The sequence below is a fragment of the Heptranchias perlo genome, chromosome 1, assembly GCF_035084215.1.
Source record: "Heptranchias perlo isolate sHepPer1 chromosome 1, sHepPer1.hap1, whole genome shotgun sequence".
NCBI classification, from domain to species: Eukaryota; Metazoa; Chordata; class Chondrichthyes; order Hexanchiformes; family Hexanchidae; genus Heptranchias; species Heptranchias perlo.
This window is the reverse complement of record NC_090325.1, coordinates 6,425,366-6,452,981: the sequence shown is the minus strand read 5'-3', so window position 1 is coordinate 6,452,981 and position 27,616 is coordinate 6,425,366. Positions and strand designations below refer to the sequence as shown.

Here is a 27,616-nt window from a genome sequence, read left to right as displayed (position 1 = left end):
TTCTATAGGTCTCTGTCTATATGTCTCTGTTTCTATAGGTCTCTGTCTATAAGTCTCTCTGTTTCTATAGGTCTCTGTTTATAAGTCTCTCTGTTTCTATAGGTCTCTGTCTACATGTCTCTCTGTTTCTATAGGTCTCTGTCTATATGTCTCTCTGTTTCTATAGGTCTCTGTTTCTATAGGTCTCTGTCTATAAGTCTCTCTGTTTCTATAGGTCTCTGTCTATAAGTCTCTCTGTTTCTATAGGTCTCTGTTTCTATAAGTCTCTCTGTGTCCATTCTTGTCATGTTATATATGAACACAGAAATCTATGAAATAAAAGCTAGCGGAACATAACACGATGTTTAATAATGTTCAGTGTAAAAGGGACTTTGTGGATATTAACGGCAGGGCTCTTGTGTTAAACGGTGGCGTCACTCGTGCTACCAATCTGCACCGGATAGATCGCTTTAATAAAACACTTTCAGGTTCCAAGTCTGAACGTATATTTCTGTATTTACTCCAGGTCTGTTTCTGCAACACGCGGATTGAAGGCAGAAGGAGAGAGAGAGAGAGAGAGAGGAATAAATAATAAATAATAATAATAAATCGGGAACGACTCTCTCTTTGAAGTTCTCCCTGGGACGCAGTTCAAGATTTGCACGCTTCGCCCCGGGTCCACCGAGACTCCTCAGCCCGCCTCCGGAGGCTTGCGGAGCGGGGCGGGGAACGGGCCACTGTTGTGGCTGCTTGCCATGGTTTAAACCTTCCCCGCCTCTATATAGAACACACTCTAGGGCGAGCAGTGTGCTGGAAATCACTCACTCAACTCACACATAACACACACACACCACACACACACACTCCAAGGCATCTCCTCGGATCCCACATCCACAGTGTGTGTGTGTGTGTGTGTGTTTAAGAATAGGAAAGTGAGCATCAATAAATAAAGAAAAAAAAAGTTCTTTTAATTTGATTTTTTTTTTGCAAAAAAGGGGGAGAAAAAGTTTTTTTTCCCCCACTTTTCCCTCCCACCACCCACTCCTCCTCCCCTCCCTCTTTTTTTTGTTGTTGTTGTTGCAAGGATGTTTTTTGAAGGTTTTGAGCTGGTGTCGGCCGTAGCCACTCTCGCAGCGTGCCTTGTCTCTGTGGCTCTGCTCGTCGCCGTCTCCAGGCAACTTTGGCAATTCCGCTGGACGGTGACCCGGGACCGAAACTGCAATTTACCGATCCCTAAGGGCTCCATGGGATTACCCCTCATCGGAGAGACATTCCACTGGCTCGTAGAGGTGAGGTCTATAACACCCTTACTACTCTGGAAGGGAAAAAGAGATGGAGATATTTGCATGCTGCTAAATTTGTCTGTGTGATTTAATTTTTTTTTTGTATATTTAAGAATATATTTTTAAAATGCAAATTTCTTGCATGTAAAAATTTAAAGGGGCGATGCCTTTTTTTTTATTGTGCATTTTTTCCCCCCTCTCTCTCTCTAATTTTGAGCGTTATCACCGTGACAGTGAGGTCTTCGAGTCTCTTATTGTGGGACCCACCTTGGAAACATTTAAATTGGGCGTCCCGTTCTTCAATAGCACATTGCAATTTTTAAAAAAAAAAGTTACCGCAGAAAGCAACTTGCGGCATATCCTGGATGACACGAGTCTCAGGGTAGTCAAAATGTAACCGATCCCTTTTAAAGGTGTGTGTGTGTGTGTGTGTGTGTGTTTTTAAAAAAAGAATGATGAAATTGAGCCCAGGTTGGAGATTTCACAGAATGTGTTGGGATTGGAGTCCCGGACACTGTAACCTGCACCCGTGCCGCTACTTATAAAAGGACATTCAATAATAATTGTAAATATTGAATCGGTTGATGTGAAACGTTAAAAAATTTATAAATGTATGTGGAGAGAGAGGGAGAGATAAGGAGAGTTGGAGACTTCCCGAGTTTGTGACAGGCTCTCTCACCGATCGGTTCTAACGGACAGTTTGAACTGTCACGGATGGCGAGTGACCTGTACGGAGGTCCCACTCGCGGGCGAGACACTGGCCGTCCCCTTTTTGACCAGGTCTGTCCCTGGTACACGTGTTGCTGTGTGTACTGAGTGAGAATCGCAGCTCCTTCACTCTCTCTCTCTCTCTCTGTGTAGCGGTGATGAGCGAGCGTTGCTTCTGCCGCCCAGAGATTCCTAGAAATAAATGCTGAGTAATTCCTTGCAGCAATTGTCAACCTTCAGGCTCTGGGCATGCAGGCTTATGTATTTGTGTGTGTGTGTGTGAAAGTATGTCTATGTATGTACGTATGTATTTGCGTGCATATAAACAGAACACGGAGACAGCTCCATATACCGACACTCATATATATGTAGTTATGTCCATGCATGTATATTCACGTTATGTTTACATTACTTTTTGTGCATGTATACACATAAATATATTTATATATGCACATATAATAATGCATGCATTATAAATATATATGCACAGATATTTCTATATGTAGTTATGTACATACATGTATATTTACATCTGTGTGCTTATTTATATGCTCATGTATATATATATATAAATGTCTGTGTACATGTACGTATATATACTATTCCATGTGTTTGTATATAATGTTCTGGACTGCTCAGTTTATAGAGGCGGTGTGTGACTGGGCCGCACAGATTCCGCTCAGAGTTCAGTTAGCCAGGGGCAGGGGGTAGGAGTGCTCCAGTTGTTTCTATGTTAGTGAGAGGGTTTTTTTTGGGGGGGGGGGCGGGGAGGGTGTGGAGAATCAGTCAAGGTTCTGGTTTCTGATCACTATCCGGTTTCACTCCCCCCGCCCTCCCCACTTGCTGCAAAGTGCCTGTGGGCGATAAGGCTTGGCCGTGACGTCTCCCATAGTCAAATAGCCCGCTGACTCTGGCTATCAAGGCTCGAGTCTGAAGAGCAGCCGCTTGTGGGGGCGGGTGAGATGTGTGTGTGTGTCTGGGGTGGGGGACGGGGGGACGGCGATCTGGTACCCCTGTAACCCACCTCACCTCCAGGGGAGGAGGTTGAAGGGATGTATAGACGGGGTCCAGATATAAATGCACCAACGCCGCCCTTTCGATACATATCTGAGTGTTGGAGGCAGTCAGTTGCCTATTAACCTCCTCCCCCGTTTGCACACACACTCTGGGGTACTGTCTAAGCAGCGGATCCCGGGCGGTAAGCGATACGAGAGGTAATGTAACCTGGGGCGACCTTAAACATGCTGACAATCTCATTCATTCATTCATTCATCCAGAATGAGGTAGCATTTTGTTTTACACAGAGAGGTGCAGGGACGCCTCCCGTTCCGTGTTCAGTAGTTCTGCTGTTAAAATACTAATTTTTAGTGTAAACTGGTCTGAACTCCCTCTGCATAAAGCATTCTTTGTCTCCGGATAGAAATATATCAATAACCCTTTATTTAAGCACAAAGAGAGCTGTAATTATATTTATTCAGATCAGGCCAGTAATTGCGTTAAAAGCCACGATTACCCAGATAATCTCTCAAATTTGGTTTAATAAGATTTATCGGATGGTCCTCATTATACACAAGGCAAATACTGCAGGGGGGAGGGAGGTAAGTCTGAGTGTGAGACTGTGAGACTGTACACACGTGTTCGGTCAGAGGTTCATCTCTTAACTCATTTCTGAGGCAGAAAGACCGTGTGCATTGGTGAGAGAGGGGGAAGCAGAGAGAGAGACAGAAAGAGAGCGAGAGACAGAGGGAGAGACACACACAGAGTGAGATAAAGACAGAGAGACAGTCAGAAGGAGACAGAGAGCGATACAGAGTGAGTGAGAGAGAGAGATAGGGAGACATAGAGACAGAGAGAAGGACAGAGAGAGACAGAGTGAGACTGAGAGAAATACAGAGAGAGGGATAGAGAGAGACAGACAGACAAAGAGAGAAACAGAGAGACTGACAGAGACAGACAGAGAGTGAGAAAGAAATAAAGAGCAAGGGAGACAGAGCGAGAGACAGAAAGAGTGAGCGTGAGAGACAGATATATATATATATATATATAGAGAGAGACAGAGACAGAGAATGTGAGAGAGTGAGAGAGAGAATCTAAAAGACAGGGAGAGAATCAGAGAGCAAGTTTGAGCGAGAAAGTGAGAGAATCTGAGAGAGAGAATCTAAGAGAGAATCTGAGAGAGAATCAGAGAGAGAGAATCTGAGAGAGAATCAGAGAGAGATAATCTGAGGGAATGAGAGAATCTAAGGAAGAGACAGAGGAGGAATCTGAGAACCTGATAGAGGGGACAGAGGGTGAGACAGAGAGAGACAGAAATAGATAATCTGACAGAATCTAATAGAAGAATTTAAAAGACACAGAGAGAGGACAGAGAGAGAGCGAGGGAAGGAGAGGGACTGAGAGGTGTGGAGAGACACAGAGAGAGGGAAGGAGAAACAGATGCAGAGAGGGGATGTGAAGGAGAGAGCGAGAGTGACAGAGAGAGGACACAGAGAGAGGGAAGGAAAGAGACAGAAAGGATAGAGATACACAGAGCTAGGGATGGAGATAAAAGTGCAGGACAAAGAGATGCAGAGAGTCAATGATAGAGAGTGAATGAGACAGAAGCAAAATGAAGGAAAGCAAAGGGCAATGGTGGGAATTAGGGATAAGAACAGTAAAAGGGATTCAATATGGGAAAGAGAGAAAGCAACACCTGCATTTCCATAAAAGCCTTTCACAACCTCAGGATGTCCTAAAGCATTTTACAGCCAATGAAGTACTTTTTGAAATGTTATGTAGGAAACAAGGCAGCCAGTTTGAGCACAGAAAGCTCCCACAAACAGCAATGAGATAAATGACCCGATAATCTGTTGCAGTAATGTCGGCTGAGGGATAAACATTGACCAGGAAAAACTGCTCTTCTTCGAATCGTGCCATGGGACCCTTTACATCCACCTGAGAGGGTGGATAGGGCCACAGTCTAAGGTCTGATCTAGAAAGACGGGACCTGCAGACAGTGCAGCACTCCCCTCAGAACTACACTGAGAGTGTCAGCCTGGATTCTGTGCTCAAGTTTATGGAGTTTGGGCTTGAACCCACGACCTTCTGACTCAGAGGCACGACAGAAAGAGAGGGAGAAGTGGGAGGGAGTGAACGGCCGGGGTGTATTATAACCAGTGAGATCAGAAAATTATCACAGCTGAGCAGTTAGATTCATTTTAAAAGGCGCTTGCTGTTGGCTGCGGTCCATTTATTTGTGCTTGGTGTGTGAAGTTCTCAAACTTTGTCCTGAACTTTCCCTCACCCTTTAACCCCTTTCTTATTATTAGAGTAGATTGGAGAGAAAGTGTTTCCAGTGCCGGGAGGGTCAGTAACCAGAGGACACAGATTTAAGGTCATTGGCAAAAGAACCAGATGGGGAGATGAGGAAACATTTATTTAATGCAGCGAGTTGTGATGATCTGGAATGCGCTGCCTGAAAGGGCGGTTGAAGCAGATTCAATAGTAACTTTCAAAAGGGAATCGGATAATTACTTGGAGAAAAAATTTGCAGGGCTACGGGGATAGTGGGGACTGATTGGATAGCTCCTTCAAAGAGCCGGCACAGGCATGATGGGCCGAATGGCCTCCTTCTGTGCTGTACGATTCTTTGATTTGTAATATTCTCTCTCTCTCTCTCTCTCTCTCTGCGATAGGGGTCCAGCTTCCACTCGTCGAGACGCGAGAAATACGGCAACGTGTTCAAGACCCACCTGCTGGGCCGGCCCCTGATCCGTGTGACCGGCTCGGAGAACGTCAGGAAGATCCTGATGGGTGAACACTCCCTGGTGAGCACCCAGTGGCCCCGCAGCACCAGGATGCTGCTGGGCGCCACCAGCCTGATCAACTCCATCGGCGACATCCACCGCCACAAGCGGAAGGTAAGCGCTTAAAAGGGGGCAGCGGCATTCACCCCCCCTTAAAGGGGCACCTCCTTTTATTGTAGGAATTGCTGGACCTAAGAAAGAAAGACTGAGGAGCATCCATTTCACCTTTTACCGTCCTGGTAGTGGCCATGAAACAACGATAATGGAGTTGTTGACTAATCATAGCGATCAATCTCTATCCTGTGCCCTGCACAATGTTTATCCCTCAACCAACATCACCAAAAAAAAAACAGATTATCTAGTCATTATCACATTGCTGTTTGTGGGATCTTCCTGTGCACAAATTGGTTGCCACGTTTCCTACATTACAACAGTGACAACACTTCAAAAGTACTGGCAGTATAGCGCTTTGGGATGTCCTGAGGTCACGAAAGGCTCTATATAAATGCAAGTTCTTTCTTTCAACTCTACAACAGACCCCAGACATGAGGTGAGGAAAACCCCCAGTGGTGGAGAGCTTTGGGAACCAGAGGTCCAAAGTCACCTGTTCCTCCCGAGCCTGTTACACTCACCACAAGTCATGTCTCAAATTACTCACGTACTGTATCCCGAAATGTTATGTTCTGAAATCAATCTATCTAATTTGCATTTGAATGAATCAATCCTATCTGCTTCTACCATCTCCCAGTGTTTAAAAAACAAATGTTTCCTTATAAAACACCTTAAAGTATTTCCCAAACCAGTTTGTACAATTAAAGTGAAAATACCTTAAAGGAAACAACACCGTGTCATGTGACTGTCACATCATAGCAGTGAAAATTATGCACTGCCCTCCTGGCCGGCCTCCCACCCTCCACCCTCCATAAACTTGAGCTCATCCAAAACTCTGCTGCCCGTATCCTAACTCGCACCAAGTCCCGTTCTCCCATCACCCCTATGCTCGCTGACCGACATTGGCTCCCAGTCCGGGAACGCCTGAAATTTAAAATTCTCATCCTCGTATTCAAAGTGGCCTCGCCCCTCCCTCTCTCTGTAACCTCCTTCTGACCTATAACCCTCCGCGATCTCTGCTCTCCTCTAATTCCTGGCCTCTCGCGCATCCCCGATTTCCTTCGCCCCACCACTGGCGGCCGTGCCTTCAGCTGCCCAGGCCCTAAGCTCTGGAATTCCCTCCCTAAACCTCTCCGCCTCTCTCTCCTCCTTTAAGACGCTCCTTAAAACCTACCTCTTTGACCAAGCTTTTGGTCACCTGTCCCAATATCTCCTTATGTGGCTCGGTGTTAAATTTTTGTCTGGTTTGCGCTCCTGCGAAGCGCCTTGGGGACGTTTTACTGCGATAAAAGCACTATATAAATGCAAGTTGTTGTTCGACCGAACAAAATACTGCAGCTGCTGGAAATATGGAACAGAAAACGCTGGAAACACTCAGCAGGTCAAGTACAGCCTCTGTGGAGAGAAGCAACAAAGTAATGTTTCACCCCCTTCATCAGAAGATATTACAGGTGACCTCGGAGGGGGTGCGGTGCAGACTCGCCGGAATGATACCGGGGCTTAAGGGGTTAAATTATGAAGACAGGCTGCGTAAATCTGGCTTGTATTCCCTTAAGTTTAGAAGTTTGAGAGGTGATCTAATCGAGGCGTTTAAGGTGATTAGAGGACTCGATAGGGTAGAAAGAGAGAAGCTATTTTCTCTGGTGGGGGGGGGGGGGGGTGGGGGGAGTCCAGAACAAAGGGGGCACAATCGCAAAATTAGAGCTCGGCCGTTTAGCAGAGAAATCAGGAAGCACTTTTTCACACAAAAAGGGTGGTGGAAATCTGGAACACTCTTCCCCCCCCCCAAAAGATGTGGATGCTGGGGGGCCAATTGGAGTTTTCAGGACTGAGATCGATAGATTTTTTGTCGGGTAAGGGTATCGAGGGATGTGGAGCAAAGGCGGGGAAATGGAGTTGAGGTGCAGATCAGGCAATGATCAGATTGAATGGCGCAACAGGCTCGAGGGGCTGAATGGCCTCCTCCTGTTCCCATGAACAGCTTATAAGGAGGAACAGTGCCAGGGAAAATGGGGGAATAAGACATGCACAAAGAATGGGATAGAATGAGCTGTAAAGCGATGGGGTGGAGAGCAGGAGATGGTTAGCTGACAGAAGTGATGATAGCGTCAGACAAAAGGAGGCAATAATGAGAGGAATCAGAGAAAATAAAAGATGGATATGAGGCATTGAGAATGTGGGGGAGGGGGAGCATGAAAACCCAGGAAAGGGGAAAAGTGGTCCAGGGGAAAAGGCAGGTCAACACCAGGGGTGAAGATCACCCTGGCCGCTGTGAAGTAGTGATGGGGGGAAATCCCCACCCCAATCATCAACCCGTACCCTCCCCCATCGCTGACGGTGCTGCTACGCCAATCCGGATCGGCCGGCTCCTCTCCTTTTGCCGCTGGCCAAATCAGCAACATTGAATCATAGAATGATACAGCATAGAAGGAGGCCATTCGGCCCATCGTGCCAGTGCCAGCTCTTTGAAAGAGCTGTCCAATTAGTCCCACTCCCCCCGCTCTTTCCCCATAGCCCTGCAAATTTTTCTCCTTCAAGTATTTATCCAATTCCCTTTTGAAAGTTATTATTGAATCTGCTTCCACCGCCCTTTCAGGCCGTGCGTTCCAGATCATCACAACTCACATGAAAGAAAAGAACAAACTTGCATTTATGTAGCACCTTTCACAACCTCAGGATGTCCCAAAAAGCTTTGCAGCCAATGAAGTACTTTTAAAGTGTAGCCCCTATTGTAATGTAGGAATCGCGTCAGACGATTTGCGCACAGCAAGATCCCACATACAGCGATGAGATAATAACCAGCTAATCTGTTTTGGTAATTGAGGGACAAATTTTGGCCAGGACACCGGGGAGAACTCCGCTGCTCTTCTTCTAATAGTATCGTGGGATCTTTTACGTCCACCTGAGAGGGCAGACGGGGGGCCTCTTTAACATTTCATCCAAAAGACGGCACCTCCGACAGTGTAGCACTCCCTCAGTACTCCACCGGAGAGTCAGGCTGGATTATGGGGCTCAAGTCTCTGGAGTGGGGCTTAAACCCACAACCTCCTGACTTAAAGGCAAGAGTGCTACCCACTGAGCCACAGCCTTCACATAAAGGTATGACCTCCATGGCTTTAATGGTAGGATAAAGCTGGTGGCCCTCTTTGCCAACAAGCACAGACTACAGAAAGAGCTACATAGGTAGAATGAGCAGTCCTCTTTTACAATGTTCCAAACTGAGGCATTCGATTGCTGGCAATCCAAATTTTAAAAGCAGGATTTTCTATGTATTAGGAAGGGGACCGGCTGGCACTTCCGCTCAGTACTGAGGGAGTGCTGCACTGTCGGAGGTGCCGTCTTTCGGATGAGACATTAAACCGAGGCCCCGTCTGCCCTCTCAGGTGGATGTAAAAGATCCCACGGCCACTATTTCGAAGAAGAGCAGGGGAGTTCTCCCCGGTGTCCTGCCCAATATTTATCCCTCAACCGACATCACTTAAACAGATTATCTGGTCATTCTCACATTGCTGTTTGTGGGATCTTGCTGTGCGCAAATTGGCTTCCGCTTTTCCTTCAATCCAACAGTAACTACGCTTCAAAAAAGTAATGAAAGTCTTTCGTTCTTTCTCGGGAGAGAATAGGTTTTTCATTTAAATTCAGAAGATATGCAAGGAACAGGCGATAAACCAGGAAGCGATGGTCAGGGTCGGTCGGTTGTAGGAGGAAGGGAAGACTGAGGGAGGGAGAGATCGCCATAGTTCTGTGCTCCGGTGAAAGAATGGGCCGGATTAGGACTCGTTGCGATGGGTCTTGTTGTTAGTACGATGAATGTGGAGGGAAGAGGAAGAGCAGGAGATTTGCGGAGAGAGGAGCAGGACAAGGGATACAAATTAGACAGTGTGCTCAGGCATTGGATAGGTGGGATTGATCAGTAGCAATCAGAGGTATCCGTGTGGGCTTACTGTGGGTCACTGCCCTCAACTTCAACTTCATAGTAATCATTATACTTGTAGCAATCCAGGGCCCCTGCTCAGCCTGCCTCCACTACCCACAGCGAGTGTATAGGGGACAGTTAGGCAGTGCAGATATCTTCACGATCCAGGTCACGCTCAATACATCTTGTTGAGCAACGCGAATGAGGGTCAGTGAGGTAGTGTCTACCTGCCTCAACCCAATTCCACCCAATTTGGTCAACACAACAAGCTCAGCACAACTTGACTTAACCCAACTTGAGTCAGCCCAACCAAGCATTATTCAGCCCAACCAAACCCAATTCAACCAACCCATCCAAATAGACCAACTCAACACAATTCAACTTGACTGAACCCAACCCAAATCAACATGATTCATCCAACCCAACTCAACTGAATCTAAAACAGCACAGTTCACATCATTTGCAAAGTTACGTACAAATTTATTGTTCCAGGTAATGATTTCTCTAAAATGGACAAAATGACACAAAAGTAAATGAAACACAGAGTGTGTGAATTCTGGCTCATAAAGAATTCAACTTGCCTTAAAGATCACAGAATTTGAGTTCCGTTTCAAACATGGTTACCTTTCCCTTCAGTGATTTAGGAATGAATTTCAGATTAAGACGCAGTAGGGTGTTTCAGTACTCATCCTCCGAATGAAACCTTTCTCATCCTCTTCTGTGCAGTATTCGCCACTGTTTTAATTAACAGATTGATGATAAACCAGCTCATAAAGAAGCTGTCAAAGTCTCCAAGGATTCTCTCAAGACTTCCCTTATTATTGACTCAATCGCTCTCTACCCTCTCTGGTTCTGGCTCTCATCTCAATCTCAATCTTTTGGCCCCTATCAAATTTTCTCCCCTTTTCTCTTGGAGGCTTGTACATGTGCTGAGGTGGAGTTCAGTGGGCACTGGACCAAAAGTGAGCATTGTATATGCGTGAACCTGGACACTGGGTGTAGGCAGGCTATTCGACCAAGTGGGATATCACAGATGAACCCATTCCTTAGCCAATTTTCTCTTCCATAGTTCATGGGTACTGGGGCCACTCAGTTGTAGGACCTCAACTATCATCCAACGATCATCAGTTACCTCAACACTGGGGATTGAAAGTTGGACATTCCTGCTCCCTATTGGCTCAATTGCTCATTGAACAGCTCACTTAGCAGCCAAGCCATCAAAGGCTCACTCTCTGTCTCTCACTCATATTTATCTTCACTTCTTCTCTCTCTCTGATTTTCTTTGATAATAACACAGATGATATTGCAATGGTTGCACATCTGATTGGCACTAGTACTGGTTGGACCTGTTTTTTTTTAATGGAGCAGAGAATGGCTTAAGTTAAGTGCTGGAGAGGGTGTTCATAGAAGGACCGATAACCACAAACCCTCAGAAAAACAAATTTTTTGGGTGTGTGCATCTGTTAACAACACAAATTATTACCCAGACTTCAGCTAAATAATGTAGAGCATGAAGCTCAAATCTTTTGCCTTGATGAACACCTTAAGTACGTACTGTGGGGCCTCGAGTATGAAATTTAAATCCATTATCCTATTGAATCTATCTCAAGATATGGGTGCTGAGATCTTGGCGTTATGACTTAGGATGAGTCTTAAGAACAGCCCTTGTGAAACCTTCTGATCTACGACATTCAGACAGGACAAACCAGCGAGTAATAAACAATAACGAAAAGAAAGAAAGTGAGTGTAACAGGCTCGGGAGGATCAGGTGGCTTTGGACCTAAGCTCTCCACCACTGGGGGTTTTCCTCACCTCATGTCTGGGGTCTGTTGTAGAGTTGAAAGAAAGAACTTGCATTTATATCATGTCTTTCACAACCTCAGTAAAATTCCAAAGTGCTTCACAGCCAATGCTGAAATGTAGTCGCTGTTGTACTGTAGGAAGCCGATGAGCGCACAGCAAGATCCCACAAATAGCAATCAGATAATGACCAGATAATCTGTTTTTACTGATGATGGTTGAGGGATAAATATCGACCAGGACACCAGGGAGAACTCCCCTGCTCTTCTTCGAAATAGTGCCATGGGATCTTTTACATCCACCTGACGGAGCAGACGGGGCCTCGGTTTCACGTCTCATCCTGAAAGACGGCACCTCCGACAGTGCAGCCCTCCCTCAGTGCCGCACTGGGAGTGTCAGCCAGGATTACGGGGCTCAAGTCTCTGCAGCGGGGACTCAAACCCACGGCCCTCTGACTCAGAGCTGAACCACGGCTGAGACCTAACAGATGCAATTAGGGCCGTGTTGCCTCGGCGTTGTGGGCTGAGCTGCCGGGGGGCTTGCGAGTGACACGTGGGCCATGTTCAGATTGCCCGGCATTCAGGGCCAAACGCATTTCCCCCCCTCCTCTATTTTCTTTTTAAAAACTGCAGTGGCGTCAAAGTTTCAGCAGAGGGCGCAATGGCCGTACGTTACAAATGGAGGAGCTGCTCCATCAAGTTGCAGGCTCAGGATTGGCTCTGAAGTGACGGAGAGAGCAAATCTCCCGCCAATTGTGTGAAGAGCACCCAGCGGAGCACAGGACTCGTGCGAACGGTCATTTGTAAAACCACATTGTTCCCAAGAAATATTACGGAGAGAAACCCCCCCCCTTCAAATGTACGCATTTTAACTCTTCCCTCACCTCATGGAATCATTGAATGACACGGCACAGGAGGAGGCCAATCGGCCCATCGTGCCGGTGCCGGCTGTTTCGAAGAGCTGTCCAATTAGTCCCACTGCCCACCCGCCCCCCACCCCCCCCCCCCAACCCCCACCTCCCCTGCTCTTTCCCCACAGCCCTGCAATTTTTTCCTTTTCAAGCATTTATCCAATTCCCTATTGAAGAGGATTGGATATATCATTTTCAACTGGGCTTAAATTCAGAAGAAAACTTCCGATACCATTTGTTTTTCTCCCCAAGTTTCTCCCCCCCCCCCCCCCACCCCACCCCACCTCTCCTCCTGAAGGTACTGACTCTTGCCCGGGTGCGGTTCTGTGGGCGTCGCTGGTAACTCAGCCGAGCGGCCATCCTTCGTGTGCGGGGGTGGACGTTGAGGATATTAAACCGTTGGGGCATCACAGCTGAGCCTCGTCCGTGTCTCACCCGACGTTCGTGCCAGAGCAGCCTGCAGAAAAGGGGTCACTAAATAGCGAGCGGGGTGGGCAATGTTGGCTCCCTCCCCCTTAGTCGGAGCGGGTGGGCTGCGGGGTTGGGGAGGAGGTGAAATCAGTTGCAGCACTTCCAACCCCAGCCGCGGATCAACTACATCAGCACAGACTGGAGATGGACCCTTGGCTGTTCCTAGTCTGGGCGGGACAGTAACACAAAGGAGCTACAGTTACCCATTGAACTTTTCCAATAAACTAAAATAAATACACTCATTGAATTAACACATCAGAAGAGGTGACGGCGTGTTACTTTATTACTGTTGTTACCTGTGACTCACTGGGTCTCGCCTCTGGAGTCAGACGGTCGTGGGTTCAAGTCCCGCTCCGGAGACTTGAGCACAAAATCCAGGCTGACACTCCCAGTCCAGCACTGAGGGAGTTCCGCATTGTCGGAGGGGCCGTCTTTCGGATGAGATGTTAAATCGAGGCCCCGTCTGCCCTCTTGGGTGGACTTAAAAGATCCCATGGCACTATTTCGAAGAAGAGCAGGGGAGTTCTCCCCGGTGTCCTGGCCAACATTTATCCCTCAACCAACATCGTTAAAAACAGATTATCTGGTCATTATCACATTGTTGCTTGTGGGATCTTGCTGTGCGCAAATCGGCTGTCGCATTTCCCTACATTATAACAGTGACAACACTTCTAAAGTACTTTATTGACTGTGGGACGTCCTGAGGTTGTGAAAGGTGCTATATAAATGCAAGTTCTTTGTTTTTTTTCATATTACATTACAAGCCTACGGTGTGTTACATTGCAAGCCTCTGGTGTGTTACATTACAAGCCTTCGGTGTGTTGTATTACAAGCCTACAGCATTTACATTACAAGCCTATAGTGTGTTATATTATAAGCCGATAGTGTGTTGCATTACAAGCCTATAGTGTGTTATATTACAAGCCTACGGTGTGTTGTATTACGAGCCTACAGCATTTACATTACAAGCCTATAGTGTGTTATATTATAAGCCGATAGTGCGTTACATTATAAGCCTACAGTGAGTTACATTACAAGCCTATAGTGTGTTGCATTACAAGCCTATAGTGTGTTATATTACAAGCCTACGGTGTGTTGTATTACGAGCCTACAGCATTTACATTACAAGCCTATAGTGTGTTATATTATAAGCCGATAGTGCGTTACATTATAAGCCTACAGTGAGTTACATTACAAGCCTATAGTGTGTTGCATTACAAGCCTATAGTGAGTTACATTACAAGCCTTCGTGTTACCCTGTGAGCTTGTCGCACCTTGCACAGTGAGTGTTGAAAGTAGCCATGGTACATCATGATACCATACAGTGGTGCTCCCAGTGGTGTGCTGACGTATTTGCAGCTTACTAGTCCTGCCATCTACGGCCTCTGCCAGAGGTTTCTCTGTCCCTCAGTTCATGAAGCGTGTCTCACCAGCTCTGTGACACGATGCGTCGCACCACCAAAAGCTCCCCCACACCCTTGCGTTATTATTGTACAATGCCGAAAATCGAAGGTATCTTGATGCAGGTCATTTTATAGCGCTGTACATGAGAAAATTAGGATCGATTTACTTGAACAGAAGAGATGGGTGGAGCCAGACTGAGACTAAAAGGGAACCTGGACATTATTTGAACAAGTAGACAGCTGAAAGCGAATTATATAAATGTTAAGAAACCGGGCCAGGAAAATGTTACCTATTCATGGAGCAGGGAAACCACCTCCACTGGGGCTGCTATTAAAGGTCAGAGAGCTGGATTGTTCCATTTCCCTCCGAGTCTGAGTGCTCCCAGTGTACGTTCTCTGCTGCCTGTTTCCATTCGAGGGTCTCCCACATAAACAAGGCCTGATTGACATCAGAGTTAGCACTTATTTTTGGACCAGGAAAAAAAATTGGCCCAAAATTTCCATCCCTTTTTGATAGATCTACCACCCTACCCACATTCTCACCACAACCCTTAATCTCTTCTCACCGTGTCCCTCAATCCCCTCTCACTATATCCCTCAATCCCTCCTCACCATATCACTCAATCCCTCCCTCACCATATCCCTCAATCCCCCTCACCATATCCCTTAATCCCCCTCACCATATCACTCAATCCCTCCCTCACCATATCCCTCAATCACCCCTCATCATATCACTCAATCCCTCCCTCACCATATCCCTCAATCCCTCCTCACCATATCCCTCAATCCCCTCTCATCATATCCCTCAATCCCTCTCACCATATCCCTCAATCCCCCTCACCATATCCCTCAATCCCCCTCTCACCATATCCCTCAATCCCCCTCTCACCATATCCCTCAATCCCTCTCACCATATCCCTCAATCCCTCCTCACCATATCCCTCAATCCCTCCTCACCATATCCCTCAATCCCTCCTCACCATATCCCTCAATCCCTCCACACCATATCCCTCAATCCACCCTCACCATATCCCTCAATCACCCCTCACCATATCCCTCAATCCCCCCTCACCATATCCCTCAATCCCCCTCACCATATCCCTCAATCCCCTCACCATATCCCTCAATCCACCCTCACCTTATCCCTTAATCCACCCTCACCATATCCCTCAATCACCCCTCACCATATCCCTCAATCCCCTCTCACCATATCCCTCAATCACCCCTCACCATATCCCTCAATCCCCCCTCACCATATCCCTCAATCCCCCCTCACCATATCCCTCAATCCCCTCACCATATCCCTCAATCCCCTCTCACCATATCCCTCAATCCTCCCTCACCATATCCCTCAATCCCCTCTCACCATATCCCTCAATACCCTCTCACCATATCCCTCAATCCCTCCTCACCATATCCCTCAATCCCCTCTCACCATATACCTCAAACTCTCCTCACCATATCCCTCAATTAGTCCTCACCATATCCCTCAATCTCTCCTCACCATATCCTTCAATCCCCTCTCACCATATCCCTCAATCCCCCCTCATCATATCCCTCAATTATTCCTCACCATATCCCTCAATCCCCCCTCATCATATCACCCAACCCCCTCTGCCCATACCCCTCAATCTCTCCTCACCATATCCCTCAATCCCCCCTCACTATATCCCTCAATCTCTCCTCACCATATCCCTCAGTCCCTTCTCACCATATCCCTGAAACCCTCCTTATCATAGGAGGAAGGGTGGAGGGAGCGACCTGAGGAGCACCACAGTCTGGTGGGTACAGTAGTTTAGTGGTTATGTTATTGGACTGCTATTCCAGAGAGCAGGATTTCAAATCCCACCATGGCAGTTTGAGAATTTGAACTCAATTTAAGAAAAAATCTGGAAACAAAAAGAGGGTCTCAGTAAAAAGTGACCAGGAATCTGTCGGATTGTCGTAAAAACCCACCTGGTTCATGAATGTCCTTTAGAGAAGGAAACTTGCTGTCTTTCCCCGGTCTGGGCCTATAGGTGACTCCAGTCCCCACAAAGTGGTATAACTGCTCTTTGAAGTAATCCACTCAGTTGTATCAAAACTGGCCAATCAATGCCAATCTTGCCAGTGACGCCCAAATCCCGAGAACGAAAAAAAAAAATCCATTTATCTTTTTTTTAATTCCCAGATCTTTGCCAAGGTTTTCAGCCACGATGCTCTGGAATGTTACCTCCCAAAGATCCAGCAAGCCATCCAGGATGGGATCAGAGACTGGAGCAGCAGTGGAGAGCCCATCACAGTCTACCAGGAGGCCAAGAAGCTAACTTTCCGCATCGCCGTCCGGGTCTTGCTGGGGTTCCGTGTATCCGAGGATGACCTGAACCTCCTCTCGGAGAGTTTCGAACAACTCGTCGCCAACCTCTTCTCCTTACCGCTGGACTTCCCATTCAGTGGTTACAGGAAGGTAGCTTGTATGGTCACTTCAAATAGGGAACGTTTTAAAGAAGGAGGCTCACCATCAGGACCCCCTTTAAAGAGGGTCTCACCGTCAGGACCCCTTTTAAAGAGGGAGTCTTACCATCGAGACTGACTGTGTCTCTACTGATGTTCATCCCTCTCCCTCACACTGTCACTCAGTAACCCCTCTCCCCCCCAGTGCCCTGTGTTACTGACTGTATCTCTACTGATGTTAATCCCTCTCCCTCACACTGTCACTCAGTAACCCCTCCCCCAGCGCCCTGTGTTACTGACTGTATCTCTACTGATGTTAATCCCTCTCCCTCACACTGTCACTCAGTAACCCCTCCCCCAGCGCCCTGTGTTACTGACTGTATCTCTACTGATGTTAATCCCTCTCCCTCACACTGTCACTCAGTAACCCCTCTCCCCCAGCGCCCTGTGTTACTGACTGTATCTCTACTGATGTTAATCCCTCTCCCTCACACTGTCACTCAGTAACCCCTCTCCCCCCAGTGCCCTGTGTTACTGACTGTATCTCTACTGATGTTCATCCCTCTCCCTCACACTGTCACTCAGTAACCCCTCCCCCAGCGCCCTGTGTTACTGACTGTATCTCTACTGATGTTAATCCCTCTCCCTCACACTGTCACTCAGTAACCCCTCTCCCCCAGCACCCTGTGTTACTGACTGTATCTCTACTGATGTTAATCCCTCTCCCTCACACTGTCACTCAGTAACCCCTCTCCCCCCAGTGCCCTGTGTTACTGACTGTATCTCTACTGATGTTAATCCAGCTCCCTCACACTGTCACTCAGTAACCCCTCTCCCCCCAGTGCCCTGTGTTACTGACTGTAAATCTACTGATGTTAATCCAGCTCCCTCACACTGTCACTCAGTAGCCCCTCTCCCCCCAGTGCCCTGTGTTACTGACTGTATCTCTACTGATGTTAATCCAGCTCCCTCACACTGTCACTCAGTAACCCCTCTCCCCCCAGTGCCCTGTGTTCCTGACTGTATTTCTACTGATGTTAATCCAGCTCCCTCACACTGTCACTCAGTAACCCCTCTCCCCCCCAGTGCCCTGTGTTACTGACTGTATCTCTACTGATGTTAATCCAGCTCCCTCACACTGTCACTCAGTAGCCCCTCTCCCCCCAGTACCCTGTGTTATACCCTGTGTTACTGACTGTATCTCTACTGATGTTAATCCCGCTCCCTCACACTGTCACTCAGTAACCCCTCTCCCCCCAGCGCCCTGTGTTACTGACTGTATCTCTACTGATGTTAATCCCGCTCCCTCACTCTATCATTGTTCAGATTAGATCTAAAAGCTATGCCTGCCCACTGAGATTCCAATGATAGGGTGAGGGCAGTGTCATGGGTCATTGCATGGTCTGTTCACCACTGGGTCTTGGTCTTAAATCCAGCCCGGAATGATTGAATGACACTGACTCCTCCCTCCATTGACTGTGATGGCCAGATATGGAATGAGTATATGGAATGTCTATCCCAGGGTCAGGATCGTAAGGCACCCACAGCGTAGAACTGCCTCACTCAGTGTGGCCACTAGGATCGCTGTTGTGGGAAATGGAAAAGATCACACTGGTGAATTTGGAGCTGCTCAATGGAACTTAACGCTCGGCAGGGACGGTGCTGGAGCTCATCCAAAACTCTGCTGCCCGTATCCTAACTCGCACCAAGTCCCGTTCACCCATCACCCCTGTGCTCGCTGACCTACATTGGCTCCCGGTCCAGCAATGCCTCGAATTTCAAATTCTCATCCTTATGATCGAATCCCTCCATGGTCTCGCCCCCTCCCTAACTCTGTGACCTCCTCCAGCCCTTCAACCCTCCGAGATCTCTGCGCTCCTCCCCTTCTGACCTCTTCCGCATCCCCGATTTCCTTCGCTCCACCATTGGCGGCCGTGCCTTCAGCTGCCTAGGCCCTGAGCTCTGGAATTCCCTCCCTAAACCTCTCCGCCTCTCTACCTCTCTCTCCTCCTTTAAGACACTCCTTAAAATCTACCTATTTGACCAAGCTTTTGGTCACCTGTCCTAATATCTCGGTATGAACTTTTGTCCGATAATCGCTCCTGTGAAGCGACTTGGGATGTTTTAATAGGTTAAAGGTGCTATATAAATGCAAGTTGTTGTTGTTGAGCAAAGTACAAGGGAGCTTTGGCCTGAATGTAATTATAGACCAATAAGAACAAAAGTGTATCCTCAGCTCTTGACTGCTGCTCCTTCTTGCAGGGAATGCGAGCTCGGGACAACCTTCATAAGTACCTGGAGAAAGCCATCAATGAGAAGCTGCAGTGCAAACACGAGAAAGATTACTCTGACGCATTGGACATTCTGATAGACAGTGCCAGGGAGCAAGGCAAGGAGCTCACCATGCAGGAGCTGAAGGTAATTTACTTCCCCATTCCTCCTCCCCTTCTCCCCCTCTCCTCCTCCCCTTTTCCTCCCTTTCCCTCTCCCTCTCTCCTCCTCCCCCCTCCCCCTCTCTCCCTCTCCCCTCCCCCTCCCCCCTCTCCCCTCCTCCTCCCTCTCTCCCCCTCTCCTCCTCCCCCTTTCCTCCCTTTCCCTCTCCCTCTCTCCTCCTCTCCTCTCCCCCTCTCTCCCTCTCCCCTCCCCCCCTCCCTCCTCCTCCTCCCCTCTCCCCCTCTCTCCCTCTCTCCCTCTCCCCCTCTCCCTCTCCCCCTCTCCCCCTCTCCTCCTCCCCCTCTCCCCCTCTCCCCTTTCCCCCTCCTCCTCCCTCTCTCCCCCTCTCCTCCTCCCCTCTCCCCCCTCTCTCTCCCCCTTTCTCCTCCCCCTCTCCCCTCTCTCTCCCCCTCTCCTCCTCCCCCTCTCTCCCATACTCTCTCCCCCTCTCCTCCTCCCCCTCTCCCCCTCTCTCTCTCCCCCTCTCCTCCTCCCCCTCTCCCCTCTCCTCCCTCTCTCTCTCTCCCCCTCTCCTCCTCCCCCTCTCCCTTCTCTCTCTCTCTCCCCCTCTCCCCCTCTCCTCCTCCCCCTCTCCCCCTCTCTCCCTTTCCTCCTCCCCCTCTCCCCTGCTCCTCCGCCCCCTTTCCCCCTCTCTCCCTCTCCCCCTCTCCTCCTCCCCCCTCTCCTCCTCCCCCTCTCCCCCTCTCTCCCTTTCCTCCTCCCCCTCTCCCCTGCTCCTCCGCCCCCTCTCCCCCTCTCCTCCTCCCCCTCTCCCCCTCTCTCCCTTTCCTCCTCCCCCTCTCCCCTGCTCCTCGGCCCCCTTTCCGCCTCTCTCCCTCTCCCCCTCTCCTCCTCCCCCTCTCTCCTCTCCCCCTCTCTCTCTCTCTCCCCTCTCCTCCTCCCCCTCTCCCCCTTCTCTCTCTCTCCCCCTCTCCCCCTCTCTCCCTTTCCTCCTTCCCCTCTCCCCTGCTCCTCCACCCCCTCTCCCCCTCTCCCCCCACTGCTCCCAGCCAAAAGCTAGACGTTTATCCATAGACGGGATGTCATGGCTTGGTTAGATTTGCGGGTTGGAACAGGACTGATGACTACAGAGGTAGGTGGAGATGGTCTAACGGTAAACTGGACACCATGGTCCCCTTGTACCGTGTGACTAGGGAAGGGTGGGGGAGGGCAGAAGGTCAGGGTTGAAGAGCGGAAATGTAAAGAAAGTGAGATATTCTGGAATTTTTCTTGTTTGCCTTTAAGGATTGGAGAGTCATTCTGTACAACTCTCCTGCAGCAGATTAAATGGAGGGGAGTTGGGGGGAGGGTGGGAAATGATAGGTTGAGGTTGTTTGTGGGTTTGGGTTGGGGTGTACTGCATGGGCCAAACGCTCATTGATTACTTTCTTACACTTTCATGTTTGTGGCGGGTATCATTCAGGTCATTTTGAAGGGAAATGGATTGAAACATTTACGGGAGGAGAGGGAGCTCTAATCCCTCCCACACCCCATCAATGCAGTTCGCATCTACCCCCGCAGCTAATGCAAAAATTGTAATTCTCGATCGCGCTTAAGAGTCGAGCGCCTCCACGAGCCCCCCTACTCGTTCCCCCTCTCCCCCCCCTCTCTCCATCACGCGGTCATCAGTTGACGACCTATTAGAAATCTGGAACTCTCTCCCTCAAAAGGCTGAGGATACTGGGAGTTTTCAAGACTTTTGTTGGGTAAGGGTATCAAGGGATAAAGATCAAAGGCGCGAAAATGGGGTTGAGGATACAGATTAACGATGATCTAATTGAGTGGCGGAGTAGGCTCGAGGGGCTGAATGGCCTCCTCCTGTGCCTAGGTTCACTATCTCACCGAGCGATGGTTCCATCAGTTGGAGATGCGGTGCCTCAGCAACAGCTGCTCGTCTCTCTCCGCCACCTACTCACAGCAGGCAACTCTACCAGAGCTGGACCTGCTCGTACGAGATCTTCTCACCAGGATTCTAAACCTTTTGCTCTCCGACAGCTATCAGGAAAGACTGAACAGGCTGGGGCTCTTTTCTCTCGAAAAGAGAAGGCTGAGAGGTGACCTGTGGCTTTAAAATTATGAAGCCGTTTGATAAACTTAGAGAAGATGTTTGCACTTGTGGGGGGGGAAACCCAAAACTAGGGGTCATAAATATAAGATAGTCACTAATAAATTCAATATCAAGGATGTTGTGTATGTCCATGCGGGAGAGTGGGATTAGACTGGGTGGGATATTAAAGGGTATGGGGAGGGAGCGGGAGAGTGGGATTAGACTGGGTGGGATATTAAAGGGTATGGGGAGGGAGCGGGAGAGTGGGATTAGACTGGGTGGGATATTAAAGGGTATGGGGAGGGAGCGGGAGAGTGGGATTACACTGGGTGGGATATTAAAGGGTATGGGGAGGGAGCGGGAGAGTGGGATTAGACTGGGTGGGATATTAAAGGGTATGGGGAGGGAGCGGGAGAGTGGGATTACACTGGGTGGGATATTAAAGGGTATGGGGAGGGAGCGGGAGAGTGGGATTAGACTGAGTGGGATATTAAAGGGTATGGGGAGGGAGCGGGAGAGTGGGATTAGACTGAGTGGGATATTAAAGGGTACGGGGAGGGAGCGGGAGAGTGGGATTACACTGGGTGGGATATTAAAGGGTATGGGGAGTGAGTGGGAGAGTGGGATTAGACTGGGTGGGATATTAAAGGGTATGGGGAGGGAGCGGGAGAGTGGGATTAGACTGAGTGGGATATTAAAGGGTACGGGGAGGGAGCGGGAGAGTGGGATTACACTGGGTGGGATATTAAAGGGTATGGGGAGGGAGCGGGAGAGTGGGATTAGACTGAGTGGGATATTAAAGGGTACGGGGAGGGAGCGGGAGAGTGGGATTACACTGGGTGGGATATTAAAGGGTGTGGGGAGGGAGCGGGAGAGTGGGATTAGACTGGGTGGGATATTAAAGGGTATGGGGAGGGAGCGGGAGAGGGGGATTAGACTGGGTGGGATATTAAAGGGTATGGGGAGGGAGCGGGAGAGTGGGATTAGACTGGGTGGGATATTAAAGGGTGTGGGGAGGGAGCAGGAGAGTGGGATTAGACTGGGTGGGATATTAAAGGGAATGGGGAGGGAGCGGGAGAGTGGGATTAGACTGGGTGGGATATTAAAGGGTATGGGGAGGGAGCGGGAGAGTGGGATTAGACTGGGTGGGATATTAAAGGGTACGGGGAGGGAGCGGGAGAGTGGGATTAGACTGGGTGGGATATTAAAGGGCCTGCGGAGGGAGCGGGAGAGTGGGATTAGACTGGGTGGGATATTAAAGGGTATGGGGAGGGAGCGGGAGAGTGGGATTAGACTGGGTGGGATATTAAAGGGTATGGGGAGTGAGCAGGAGAGTGGGATTAGACTGGGTGGGATATTAAAGGGTATGGGGAGGGAGCGGGAGAGTGGGATTACACTGGGTGGGATATTAAAGGGTATGGGGAGGGAGCGGGAGAGTGGGATTAGACTGGGTGGGATATTAAAGGGTATGGGGAGGGAGCGGGAGAGTGGGATTACACTGGGTGGGATATTAAAGGGTATGGGGAGAAACTTCTTTACTCAGAGAAAGTGAGAATGTGGAACTTGTTACCTCATGGAGTGGTTGAGACGATTAGCTTAGATCCATTTGGGGAAGCTGGATGAGTACATGAGGGAGAAAGGAATGGAAGGATATGCTGATAGGTTGAGGTGAAATAGGGAGGGAGGAGGCTCGAGTGGACCAGAAACACCAGCATAGACCAGTTGGGCCGAATGGCCTGTTTCCGTGCTGTCGACTCGATGTAATTCTCTTTGGGCCTCCCTCCAGGAATCCACGGTGGAACTGATCTTCGCCGCCTTTGCGACCACCTCCAGCGCCACGACCTCCCTGATCCTTCAGCTCCTGCAGCACCCCGCGGTGCTGGAGAAACTGCGGGAGGAGCTGAGGAGCAACGGGATCCTTCACAACGGCTGCAAGTGCGAGGAGAGCCCCAGGATGAACACGGTGGTGCGCCTCAAGTACCTGGACTGCGTCATCAAGGAGGTTCTCCGCCTGCTGCCGCCCGTCTCTGGCGGTTACCGGACAGCGCTGCAGACGTTCGAGCTGGACGTAAGTTGCGAATCAAGCTCTTTGCTTTTTTAAGTATTCTTTTGTAAAGGCCTGATCAAGAAAGGAAGAACTTGCATTTATATAGCACCCTTCACCATCCCCAGGATGTCCCAATATGCTTTACAGCCAGTGAAGTGTAGTCAATAGCACAGGGATTGGTAGGAGTTCCAACACAATGTTCCTACGGAGCAGTGGGACAAGATTACCTCTACATTGGCCATGCTGTCAGGGTGAAAGGAAAGGACTTGCATTTATATAGCGCCTTTCACAACCTCAGAACATCCCAAACCTCTTTACACCCAATGAAATACTTTTGAAGTGTAGTCACCGTTGTAATGTAGGAAAACGCGGCAGCCAATTTGCACGCAGCAAGATCCCACAAACAGCAATGAGGTAATGACCAGATAATCTGTTTTAGTGATGTTGGTTGAGGGATAAATGCTGGCCAGGACAAGTCCTCTGCTCTGCTTCGCATACTCCACCTCGGAGGGCAGACCGGGGCCTCGGTTTAACGAAAGGCGGCACCTCTGACAGTGTAGGGCTCCCTCAGTACTGCACTGAAGTGTCAGCCTGGATTGTGTGCTGGAGTGGGACTCTGGACCCACGACTTCATGACTCGGTAGCGAGAGAGTGAGCTACCTACTGAGCCGCAGCTGATACCCAAGCTAAGGCACGATGCATAAGGGAGGCACGCCACCCCCCGCCTTCTCGCTCCCCTCTCCCCAGCTCCCCACTCCCCTCTACCCCTCCGAAAACAGGGCAAGTGCTTGCTTAGCGCTCCGACAAAGAGTCGCAAAGTGTTGACACGATATAAACCTGGAAATCACCAATAGTGATGATATCATACAAGTGTGTAACACTTTGGTATCAAAGTCCTATCAATGCTCTTTCAGTGGAGGAATTCCGGACTTCCTGGTCACTTCCAGAATGTAGGGAAAATTGAAATGGGGGAGGTGGAAAAAGGAACATTTTTCTGCGCTTCTTCAAACCGTACATAAGCACTCGGTAAAATGTTGGTCTCTATCCCAATTTTAATGCACTACAATCATTAGCATTAATTTTGGAGTTCTGACTCCGAGGTTAGGAACATAGGAATTGCTCGCCGATTAAAAACAAGTCCATCTAGTTCACCTTCTACCATCCTGGAAGTTGCCTGATACAATGATAATGAAGCAATCAAACTCCATCAACTGACAGAAGAGCCAGAGGCGACACGAGGAAAACATTTTATTGCGCAGTGAGTTGTTATGATCTGGAATGCGCTGCCTGAAAGGGCGGTGGAAGCAGATTCAGTAGTAACTTTCAAAAGGGAATTGGATAAATACAGGAAAAGGAAAAATTTACAGTGCTATGGGGAAAGAGCAGGGATGTGGGACTAATTGGACAGCTCTTTCAAAGAGCTGGCACAGGCACGATGGGCCAAATGGCCTCCTTCTGTGTTGTATCATTTATGATTCTATGAATTAGCCTACAACAGACCCAGACATGAGGTGAGGAAAATCCCTAGTGGTGGAGAGCTTTGGGAAACATAGGCTGGAGAGTCTAGAACTAGGGGGCATAGTCTCAGGATAAGGGGTCGGCCATTTAAGACTGGGATGAGGAGGAATTTCTTCACTCAGAGGGTTGTGAATCTTTGGAATTCTCTACCCCAGAGGGCTGTGGATGCTGAGTCGTTGAGTACATTCAAGGCTGAGATCGATAGATCTCTAGACTCTAGGGGAATCAAGGGATATGGGGATCGGGCGGGAAAGTGGAGTTGAGGTCGAAGATCAGCCATGATCTTATTGAATGGCTCAAGGGGCCATATGGCCTCCTCCTGCTCCTATTTCTTATGTTCTTATGTTCTTATAGGTCCAAAGTCACCTATTCCTCCCGAGCCACTTACCACATGTCATGTCTCAAATTACTCGTATACTGTATTCCAAAATATTATTTTTTGAAAGAACTCTATCTCATTTCCATTTGCATGAAATAACACTATCTGTCTCTCTTAGGGAGCATGTTGCATAGAACATAGGTTAGGCTACATTTCTCCTTTTGTTATTATTCCAAAAGGACTGAACTGGCCATCTGCTGCTCTGGATCTGAACTGGCTTTTCTGGCAATTGATTTACATTTTATTATTCTTATTCTTATTCTTTCACTCGTTCACTTTTCTCATCTGGTTTTCACATTGATTTTGTGTTCCTCGAGGTGAGGGTTGTTGGTGCTGGGGATTGGAGCACTTCCACATGACTCTATCCCAATCTGTACCACGGTGACATTGTATCATTGCCCACACTAACTGGCTTAGTCAGTCGCACTCTCGCCTCTGAGTCAGAAGGTCGTGGGTTCAAGCCCCACTCCAGAGACTTGAGCACAAAATCTAGGCTGACTCTCTCGTGCAGCACTGAGGGAGTGCTGCGCTGTCGGAGGTGCCGTCTTTTGGGTGAGGCGTTAAAACTGAGGCCCCGTCTGCCCTCTCAGGTGGGTGTGAAAGATCCCATGGCAGTATTTTGAAGACGAGCAGGGGAGTTCTCCCCAGTGTCCTGGCCAATATTTATCCTTCAACCAACATCACTCAAACAGATGATCTGGTGCTTGATCTCATTTGCTGTTTGTGGGATCTTGCTGTGCGCAAATCAGCTGCCGTGTTTCCTACATTACGACGGTGACTACACTTCAAAAAGTGCATAAACGCAAATCCATTCTTTCTTTGTACTGGAGCATTACCTAGGAGCGAGGCGCTGATCTTGATATTTAAATTTTCTAATGTACTAAATTCTGATTTACAATATTGAATCGAGCGTTTAACTATTTCCGTGGCTATTTCCAGGGGTGCCAGATTCCCAAAGGCTGGAGCGTTCTGTACAGCATTCGGGACACGCACGACACGGCCCCGATATTCCAGAACGTCGAGGCCTTCGACCCCGACCGCTTCGGGGAGGATCGAGACGAGAACAAGGGCGGCCGCTTCAGTTACATCCCTTTCGGAGGGGGCGTCAGGAGTTGCCTGGGCAAGGAGCTGGCCAAGCTCATCCTTAAGGTGCTGGCGATGGAGCTGGCCAGCACCAGCAGGTTCGAGCTGGCCAGCAGGACTTTCCCCCGCATGTTGACGGTGCCTGTGGTTCACCCTGTCGACGGCTTGAAAGTAAAATTCTCCGGACTCGATTCCAACCAGAACGAGATAGACCCAGAGACACAGACGATGCTGGGGTCCACGGTGTAACAGGGATCACCACGCTCCCCTCCACCGCACACAACCCCCAACCCTCACCTCAACCCCACCGAGCCCCGAGGCGGCGGCGGCAACAACAACAGCAACAACAACAGCAGCAGCAACAACAACAGCAACAACAACAACCGCAACAACAACAAACGCATCCGAATTACAAAATGAACTTCGATAAACTAACATACAAACAAAAGAGAAAACAGCCTTTTCCCCCCCTTTTGAGAGAAATCCTTCTCGCTGAATTTCTGCCGCTGTGGTAAACGCGTCCGGCATAAGGGAGATTGTTTCGGATGGAAAAGAAATAAAAGGTGAATTGCGAAAAAAAAAAGAGTGAGAGAGAAACGAGAGATCCTGACAAAGAAGTTAAAAGAGTTAAAGTTCTGGATGAATGAAAGAGATAAGAGGGGAAGAGAAAAGAGAAGCATGAGAAGAGGATTTGACGAACTTGAGTTGGAGAGAGAGAGAGAGAGAGAAGGAGGGAAAGAAAAAATCAGAGGAAAGTTGGACAACGGTGAAATTCTTCGAGCTCAATGGAAGACAAAAGACTATCTTTAAAAAAAAAACACATATATATATCCTGCGTTCCTACTTAAAGTATATATATGTATAAATCTGCTCTGAGTACCATTCTAGGTATATAACTTGATTAGAGATTGCAACAGAGTTGCAGCCTGCGCACTTTGAATGTCGAACCAATTACTGATGCTGGTTATATTCAGTGTAAACTTAGAAACCGTAGCGAACTGTTTTGAATTTGTACCATTCCTATCTTTAAGCTATATATGGATTATTTGTTGTTGTGTGTTTTTTATTTTAAGATTGCAATTAGATGTCTAGTGTAAAAAGAAACTATTTTTTTCTGTTGGTAAATATTGTTTTAGTAAAAAATGAAAAAAAATCTTTTTACTTTGAGCTGTGTGTTTACATATGATTTCTGTGTGTGAGCGCGAGTGTGAGCGCAGGTGGCGGTATAAGCACGAGTGTGAGTGCGACTGTGAATACGAGCGGGAATATGAGCACGAGTGTGTGAGGTTGGGAGCATGAGCAAAAGCGTG

At 48.5% G+C, this 27,616-nt stretch overlaps 1 protein-coding gene and 1 long non-coding RNA gene across 2 annotated transcripts in view; one reads left to right on the top strand and one right to left on the bottom strand.

Annotated features, from left to right (window-relative positions):
- Window positions 1-27,616, bottom strand: part of LOC137322702 (uncharacterized) — a 98,682-nt gene that overhangs the window by 54,377 nt on the left and 16,689 nt on the right. The gene's annotated exons all lie outside the window — the stretch shown is intronic.
- On the top strand, window positions 669-27,473 carry cyp26b1 (cytochrome P450, family 26, subfamily b, polypeptide 1). Its single transcript, XM_067979547.1, has 6 exons — window positions 669-1,268; window positions 5,645-5,869; window positions 16,537-16,812; window positions 19,062-19,217; window positions 23,066-23,347; window positions 26,163-27,473. The coding sequence occupies exons 1-6, from the start codon at window positions 1,065-1,067 to the stop codon at window positions 26,553-26,555; spliced, it is 1,536 nt and encodes a 511-aa protein (XP_067835648.1). The 5' UTR covers window positions 669-1,064; the 3' UTR covers window positions 26,556-27,473.